This window comes from Vombatus ursinus, unplaced genomic scaffold, assembly GCF_900497805.2.
Source record: "Vombatus ursinus unplaced genomic scaffold, bare-nosed wombat genome assembly UNPS02014177.1, whole genome shotgun sequence".
NCBI lineage: Eukaryota > Metazoa > Chordata > Mammalia > Diprotodontia > Vombatidae > Vombatus > Vombatus ursinus.
The window spans coordinates 874,527-883,938 of NW_020953955.1; the positions used below are offsets into that span (position 1 = coordinate 874,527).

General features: G+C 41.2%; 1 protein-coding gene across 1 annotated transcript; it reads left to right on the forward strand.

Annotated features, from left to right (window-relative positions):
* The first annotated feature begins 4,725 nt into the window (after positions 1-4,725).
* LOC114041704 (olfactory receptor 9Q1-like) lies at positions 4,726-5,679 on the forward strand. Its single transcript, XM_027860291.1, has one exon. The coding sequence runs from the start codon at positions 4,726-4,728 to the stop codon at positions 5,677-5,679; it is 954 nt and encodes a 317-aa protein (XP_027716092.1).
* The last annotated feature ends 3,733 nt before the right edge of the window (positions 5,680-9,412 follow it).

The window sequence follows — 9,412 nt, forward strand, 5'->3', positions numbered from 1 at the left end:
TTTTCCTCAGGTCACACAGCAAGTATGTGTCAGAGAGGGTCATGGACCCACAACTTTCTGATGCTGTCTATTCACTATGCTTTGCTGCCTTCTCTTGATAATAATGACCTGAGTATAATTAGTATTTCTGGGTGGGTGGGGGGAGATAATTTCTCATTTTTAGAGATGTCTTAGAGATCATTCTGGAGTAGCCTCCTCATTTTTACAGATGAGGAGGTTAGAGGCAGCTAATAGCACAGTGGATGGAGTGCTGAACTTGTATTTGGGAAGGCTTGAGTTTGAATCCTGCCTCAGATACTTACTAGCTGTGCCACCAGGGCAAGTCACTTAACCCCTCAGCCTCAGTTTCCTCATGTGCAAAATGGAAATAATTACATCACTTACTTGACAAGGGTTGTTGTGAGGATCAAATGAGATAACCAGTGTAAAAGGTGTTGTAAATCTTAAAGTACTATTAAAATGCTAGCTAGTAGGAAACTGAGGCTCACAGAGATGAAGTCAATGGTAGCAAATAGTAAAGTTAGGATTTGAACCCAGGTCTTTTGACTCCAAATCCAGTACCCCTTCCACTAGACTAAGCTTTTTCAAGTTGTCTACATTATCTGCTGATTTGTACAGGTCTGGAAATGTTCCTTGCTGAGACAGATACTTGTGAAAGAAGAAGCTAAGAGATGAAGTCAAAATCATCCATTCATATCACATCTGGGGCCTTAATTTAAGGCAAGAATCACTGCAAGCTTTAAGAAGCCTTGACCTTCAGGGACCTTGATTTTTGGAGGAACGTTAAAATCTGCCTTTCTTAGAGCTCAGGTTTTTTTTTTTTTTGTGTGTGTGTGTGTGTGTTTGTTTTTTTTTTTGTTGTTATAGCTCCAGCACCTAGCATAGAAGCCTGCCTATAGTAAACAATTAATAAAAGCTTGTTAATTGAATGAAAAAACATCTGCCAGCAGAATTATGGACTTAAACATGCCAATTCAGTTCAACAAGCACACATTAAGCCTACATGCCAGTCACTGTGTTACTCTAGACAAAAACCAAGGAACCATTTCTTGTGTGTCCTCGATGTGCTCTTTTATTAAATACTGTATATACTATGGCCAGGGCACGTTGGGGATATGACCAAACAAAACAGTCTCTGCCTTTAAGGAGTTCACATACCAATGGGGAATATAACAGATACTTGCAAGGTGGAGGTGGAGGAGAATGCAAACAGCTGGGGATGGAGAGGATCAGAGCTAAGGCTTTATGCAGTAGGTGGTGCTGACCTAAGCTTGAAGGAAGATGGGGATTTTGATAGTGGAGGTGAGGAAGAAATACTTTCTGGCAAGGTACGTAGATGGGAGATGTAACGCCAAGGGCAGAGAACAGCTAGATTTTAGGTTAGCTCAGCTGGGATGTGGAATGTGTCAAGGGGATCCATGTGAAATAAGTCTGGAAGGTTAATTGGAACCAGACTGTGGAGACCCTTCAACACCAGGCTGAAGTTATTTTAAAAACAGATATAGAGGATTTAGGGGACTTGGTTAAGGGCCTTTGAGTGTTGAGTAATGTAGTCATAATGGATCCATGTCGGAACCAGGGATGCTGAATTGCAGCTGTGGTGGGGAGAAAAGGGAATAAGCTTTGTTAAGCACCTACTGTGTGTCAGGCACATGGTAAGCAATTTACCAACATTATCTCGCTTGCTTTGGCTGTAATGACAAAATAGCTACTACCGTCCTAGGTGGAAACATATTATGACTCGATGCTTCAAAAAAATTTCAATTTTATTTTCAGCTCCAAATTCTCCCCTCCTCCACCCATTGGAAAGGCAAGAAAAATAAAACCCATTACAAATACGTATAGACGAACAAAACAAACGTCTGCCTTAGCAATATTAAAAAAAAGCAAGAAAAAGAAATGACTGTGCGTTTAGAATAGAGGTAAAGAACACCAGGAAGAGACAGACCTAGGAGAGAATGTAGCCCACCCTTCTCATGTCGCAGGTGAGCAAAGAGACCTTTAGAAGAGAAAAGTCTCAAGTGCATCCTGCTCTTAGTATGGAAGATGGGAAATTAGGATCTAGGCCTTCTGTCTGCTGGTCCAGGCCATTATAATAGCCTTCCTCCACTAAGCATACAGGGTTCTACAAGGCTTCCTAGGTAAATTCTAGGGGACGTAAAATGAAGGAAAATAGGATCCTTCTCATGCTCAGGGCTATCAGGGAGCTGTCTCATTCAGTTCAGCACTCTGGTCAGCTATGTCCTGTGAACCTAGCTGAGGAACTCAACAATTCACTTGAATGTTGATTGAATTTGGCTGGTGAGAATTGTAATCATAATTCATCGTAACAAGATATAGATCAGAATGATTGACAATAGCCCAGATGTAGTGAGGGACCTTGGCCTTTTTAAGCTAAGGTATGTCCTGGGTCTCAGCTTGTCTGAGGCAAAGCCCATTCAGTGATTAAAGGCTAGGTAAGAATCTAGGCAGAAGACGGTCTAGTTTGCCTTCCTAAAAAAAAAAAAATCAATCTTGGAGGTGAAGACCCTCAGAGTTTCTGGCCAAAACAGAACCAATTGCTACTCCCCCTGAGCCATCAAAACTCCCAGAATGAGCAAGTGAGGTTTGGGCTGGGACCTATTATTGGCCAATCAGTGAAAACCAGAGTGATTAGGGTTTAAAGGCATGGTCAAGTAGCTCCATTTGATTCACACTGGCTTTTTAACAAAGCCTGGCTTTCCAAAAATATATTTCAAAAAATCATAAATGAAAAACTACAGGAGACAAAAGAGTTAACTGTCCCAGTTTTTTTTTTTAAATGACAAAATAAATCAATAGGGAAGAAAAAAATCCAGCTTCCAAACCCAAGGTAGTTTGTGAAGTATAAGCCATGAAAGTTTATATTCCTTTGGATACAGCTCCCACAAGTAAGGGTATGACTCCTCCAGTGTACAGAAGGAGAGGAAGAGGAGAAAGGCAAGAAGGCTGAAGAGGTGGAGGACAAGGACAATGATGACTCTGATGATAATATAGTTCACATTCATGTGGTGCTTTAAAGTCTATAAAGTGCCTCACAAACATTAGCTCATCTGATTTTCACAATAACATTATAATGTAGGTGTTCTTATTATCTACAAGGGGGTACCATATATTATTTAAAAGTATGTGAATTTGTAGATCAGTGTAGTACAAAAAGAAATGAACTTAAAGTCCCAAGATCTGAGTTCAAATTCTGGTTCTGTCACTTATTACCTATGTGATAATGGGCAAGTCACATCTTCCTGGGACTCAATTTCCTCAGCTATAATATAAGATAGTTGTATTATATGACATTTCAGGTCTTTCCCAGCTTTAGCAGATTTCCTGGCATATTTGTTCATTCATTTTTCAGTCATGTCTGACACTTTGTGACCCCATTTGTGGTTTTCCTGGCAAAGATACGGGAGTGTCTCCAGTTCATTCTATAGATGGGGAAACTGAGTCCAACAAGGTTAAGTGACATGGCCAGGGTCATACATATAGTAAGTGTCTGAGGCTATATTTGAACTCAGGAAGATGAGTCTTCCTGACTCTAGACCCAACACTCTATCCTCTGTACCACCCAGAAGGTGCTTAATAAATGCTTGTTGACTTGACTAAGAAAATAATGCCATGTTCCCATCCTCTGGAGATACCACCTCCTTTGAAACAACCTGATTGTAATGAGCACTAATCACATGACCTTGGCACAATGTTGTTAATTCCCCACAGAAGCAGACACATATGCTGAAAGGCAACATACAGTGTTTTGCTCTCAGCATAGACTTGGTAAGCAAATAAATAGTATTAAAACAATGAGACATAGTGCAATAGATAGAATTCTGGATTTAAAGTCAGGAAGACCTGGAATTCTTGCTTTAGATGTGTGATTCTAGGAAAGTCACTTAGCCTCTATGCTCCACAATTTTCTCACCTGTGATGTGAAGGAACTGGACCCAAAGACCTCTGGGTCCCCTTCCAGTTCTATATCTATAAATTACCAAGTGGCTGCAAGTCTGTTATTTGTCTGAATTCTGGAAGACCCCTAGACATAAGCTCATTGTGGACCTAGGAGTTCTAGATAACCTACAGTTTGAGTACTCCCTGGAGTGCTTAAAGGACAAAGGAATAGAACATAGCAGTTCCCATATGTCTGACTCATACTTCCCATAGGGCTGATCATCAGCTATAGGTACAGCTCAAATAAGGGGCTCAGATTGCTCACAGGATGGGACCAGACAAGGTCAGAGACTCCACCAGTGACCAGGTAGCTAAGACTTGGGGGAGCACCAAACCTCAAGGGTTCTAGGTTATACAAGCTCTTATATTGCATTCTCCCATCCTGTGAGCAATCTGAGCTCCTTTCTTTTTCCTTTTCTTTTTTTTAGGCAATTGGGGTTAAGTGACTTGTCCAGGGTCATACAGCTAGTAAGTGTCAAATGTTTGGTCTGAGGCCGGATTTGAACTCAGGTCCTCCAGAGTTCAGGGCCAGTGCTCTATCCACTGTGCCACCTAGCTGCCCCTTTAACAAGCATTTATTAAGAGCTTACGTTGAGCAAGGTTTGAAATCCATGGCCTTACCAAGTTCCTGGATGATAGAACTCATCACTTGGACCCATCTTGACTCCAGCCTACACCTTCCCACCATTTTATCATGGTGCATAATGGTTTCAGCATGATTCTGACCTGAATCTCCTCTTTTCCTCAGCTACAGTCCCTAACTTCATGGCTGTTGGAAATGGCACCATTGTAAAGGAGTTCATCCTGCTTGGCTTCACCAGCCACCCGGAGCTGGAGTCTCTTCTGCTCATAGTGTTTCTGGCTTTTTACCTCATGATGCTGCTGGGTAACCTGGGCATGATCACCCTGATCTGGACTAATCCTGGCCTCCACACACCCATGTACTTCCTGCTCAGACAGCTGGCTTTCCTAGATGTCTGCTTCTCCACAACGGTGTTACCTCAGCTCCTGGTGACCTTAGCCTCTGGCAGAGCTGTGCTCTCTTATGAGCAATGTGCTACCCAGTTCTTCATGTTCACTTTCTTTGGCTCCACTGATTGCTACCTTCTGGCTCTCATGGCATATGACCGCTATGTGGCTGTGTGTCAGCCTCTGCTCTATGTCACCATCATGACACCCAAGACAAGGCTGAAGTTGCTAACTGGGGCCTACATTGGGGGCTTGGCTAATGCTATTCTAAGGACCAGCTGCGCATTCTCACTCTCCTTCTGCAGTGACAACCAGATTGACTTCATTTTCTGTGACCTCTCACCCCTGCTGGAGCTGTCCTGTGGGGACACTTTCCTACAAGAACTCTTGATTCTGCTATTTGCTTGTTTTGTGATCCTGGTCAGCCTGGCCATGGTCTTGGTGTCCTATCTGTTCATCATCAGAGCCATACTACAGATCCACTGCGCTAGTGGGAGGGCCAAGACCTTTTCCACTTGTGCCTCTCACATGACTGCTGTTGGGCTCTTCTTTGGGACCCTTGCATTCATGTATGTGCGCAGTAACTCAGATAAATCTCTGGAAGAGGGCAAAGTGGTGTCTGTGTTCTACACTGCAGTGATCCCTATGCTGAACCCTCTCATCTACAGCCTGAGGAACAAGGAGGTGAAGGAGGCTCTGAAGAAAACTCTTAGTAGGCTTAAGTTATCTAAAGCTTTCCAGCATCACTGAATGAGCCAATTGAGATCCATCTCATCTTTGGCAACATCATTCTGGGCTATTAACATGAATGTCTGTGAGGAGTTAGGCTCTGTGCTGCCTAAGAGAGTTATATGAGACCTTCCCCTCAGGTACTTCAAATAACTCGGTGCCTGGATAGGGCAAAGATAAAGTTGCAGACTGAAGAGAGGCATTACCATTTGTTGGAGCAAAGGTAAGCAAAGCCAGCTTGAGGATTAATTGCATGATAGTAGGAATGGGAGAGAATTATTTTGTTGACGCTTGTAAAATGATGAAACCAGAGAAAATTGACATGGGAGAGCCAGTGACCAGAGGACAGGAATCAGTGCTCATATTCTGCCAAGACACTGGCATGGAGAGGTGGCAAAGATTATTGTGACTCATTCCTTCATTTGTAACACCAGTGAAAGTGATTCTGGAGGGCAGTGTTGTCCATCCAGTACTCAGTTCTTTCTACCCCCTCTTCCATTTTGGAAAGGAGCAGAGCTGAATCCTTCTGAGGCCCCACCTATTTCTTCCCTGGACAGGGCAGGGGTGGTTTAGGGTGTGACTTTCTCCCTGTCTCTCCTCACCTTTATCCCTCCCAACCCCTTTTTCTCTAGAGATTTAATCAGCTTCATCTTATTTTTTTAACAAAAGAGCTTTATTTTAGTCTAGGAAAAGTGTAATGGTTCTCAGGCCCACATTGTGTCTTTCTCTGCTTTTTTTATGGAGTTTATATCAGATGGAAAATTATTAATGCAATCATAATAGCACAGAGTCTCCAGTTAGAAAAATTCCCATCATTTGGATGGAATTTTGGCTCTATGTTCTAATATAAATTTGATATATATTGAGATAACTTTCTCTATTTCCCTTTTCTTGGTAATGAACTAACCAAACAATATGAGCCTTAATGACTGACCTTGGGTCTTATATGTGTGTGTGTGTGTGTGTGTGTGTGTGAAGAACAAAATGTGGAAGGGGGGGCTGAGAAAAGAGTAGACTCATTCATTTGGCATTTGCCTTATAAATTGCAGAGATGATTATATGCAGTGGCTCAGTCTGACTTCTTTGTTCCCAGAGGTCTGCAGGGACCTGATGGACCACTTGAGTCTCTCTCTTCTCTGGCAGCTCAGCTATCCTTTCTCTTTACTCATTGTTCCTATGTTGCTGCTTCTGTTCAGTTTAGCTCCTGGAGTCCTGCGTAGGGAGAAGACATCATGTCCTCCCCTGCTACTGTTTGCAGGGGTCTGTAGTAAGAACTCCTTTCTCTCACAAATGGTGCATCTTTTGTAAAACTCACAGCTGTGCCTCAAGTCTGCCCTCTGCATGGTTTGCTATGGTTTGAAATGCTTTCTCATAACTGAGAGAGAATGCTTATTCCTGTGAACTACAAATCCCAGAATGCCAGTCAATCTCAATATGCATTTATTAAACGCTTGCTATGTGTAAGGCATTGTGTAAGGTGCTGTAGATCTAGACTTTAGTGAAGATTTCTTGCCCTGAGGAGTTTGCAATCTACTTTGGGGACATAGCACCTATACAGAAAGATAAGATACAAAATATATATGTCTAAACACAAAATAATTTTGTGGATACAGTGGCAGAGAACTTTACAAACCTGGTGGTGGGGGAATCAGGAAGGGCCTTATATAGGAAACTTCCTTTTTCTAGCATGACAAACCTTTAGGGGCATGCTGGTAACTTTTCAAAATAAAGTTATTAAGTTGTTTTCTAACTACTCCCTTTGACTTCTTTCTTTCTCATCATGGTTATGGTAAATATGTGTATATGTACACACACATATATAATAGGATTTATATATTTATACATTATATGTTTTATATACTTATATACAAATGTGTGTTACATATTGTATATGGTTATATATTCTTTAATTAACTTATATATTGTAATAATTACATAAATGTAAATAAAAACATAAAAAGAAAATCACATTGTGCTGTGAAGCCCTTGTTTTCATATTTCTTTCACTCTTCATCAATTCTCTCCTATCCTTAACTACCATGAAGGTCTCTGGAGTTCAGAAAAGCTAGGTTTAAATTTTTGCTAAGACACTTACTAGCTGTGTGAACCTGGGCAAGTCACAACTTGTCTGACCCTTAGGAACTTCCCTTTCCTCATCTATGAAATGTGGATAATAATAGTACTTAGCTCCCAAGGTTGTTCTATATTTTGTTATCAAATGTAACTTTGTTACATTTCAAATGTAATGTAATTGCATTTTTCAAATGTAATTTGAAATGTAAGTTTTTGAAATGTAAGTAATTATTAACGTGCATCTATTTTTAAAAAAGGGTTCCAGTTTCATAAATCCACTTTAACTGAAGAGTAAAACATGTTTTTCTGTGTTCTCAGCTATACTATGCTAATGGAAAACCAGGAGACATTTGGACCTTGAACTAATGGCCTAGGAACCACTTCCTTCTTTATTGTTTTATTTCTTACCACCTATACTCCTTTGATTTGATCCCGTGATGGCCCCAGAAAACTTCATTACCAGGAAATTCATCACCCTGTGAGACTGCATCAGTTTTGCTATTCACGCCATATCAATACACTCAGTACTGCCCCACTGATTGGAGGACTGAGGGCAGAAGGAAGAACTCCCAATCCTCCATTTAAAGAAGCCCCTAGGCTAACCATCTTTTCATTTCCCACCAGCTGCATCCCTTTGGACTGGGTTCTATCATGACCTTACACCAGGGCACCTTCCCCTCTTTATCAGCTTCCTTTTCTGTGTTGTTTTCCCCCATTAGATTGTAAGCTCCTTGAGGGCAACGGCTATCTTCCTTTTTCATATATACGTCTCCAGTGCTTAGCACAGTGCCTGGTACATAGTAGGTACTTATTAAATGTTCACTGACTGACTGCCTCCTTTTTTATTATGCCTCTATTAACTCACACTGAGATTGCATTCATTTTTTCCAGCTACCAGCTGAGGCTGTTGCTTGAGCCTGAAGTTCCCTATGGCCTCCAGATCTTTTTCAGACTAATAGCTGTCTAGTAACTCCTCCTCCATCTTGAATTTGTAAAGCTGATTCTTTGACTCTAAGTGTAAAACTCAAAATTATTACTAATGAACTTTATCTTATTTTATTTAGCCCAATATTCTAGCCTGTCAAGAACTTTATGAACCCCGACTGTCATTCAGTGTGTTAGTATCTCTCCCAGCTTTGTGGAGTTGCTATGCATGTCATTTATGCCTTTATCTAAAACACTGAAGAAACTATTACACAGTACAGCACCAAGCATAGATAGATCCCTGAAGCACTGCACTGGAGATCTCTTCCAAACCAGCACTGGACCTGAAGGAATACTCCTTGAGATTGACCATTGAATTAGTTTTGAATTTACTGAAGTGTATCATCTAATACACACCTCTCCATTTTTTGCAAATAATTAGCATGAAAAATTTTGTCAAATACTTTGCTAAAACCTACATATGCAGCATTTGTCTGATCTGCCAATTGAGTAAGATGTGTGAGAGAGAGAGAGAGAGAGAGAGGGAGGGAGAGAGAGAGAGAGAGAGAGAGAGAGAGAGAGAGAGAGAGAGAGAGAGAGAGAGAGAAGGTTAGTTTGGAACAGGGTGAGGAATGTACAGCCTTGAGGTCACATGTCGCCTTCTAGGTCCTTGAGTGCTGCCTTTTGACTGAGTCCAAGTTTTACAGAACAAATCTTTTTATTAAGGGGATTTGCTTTGTGAAGTTCGGAATAATTT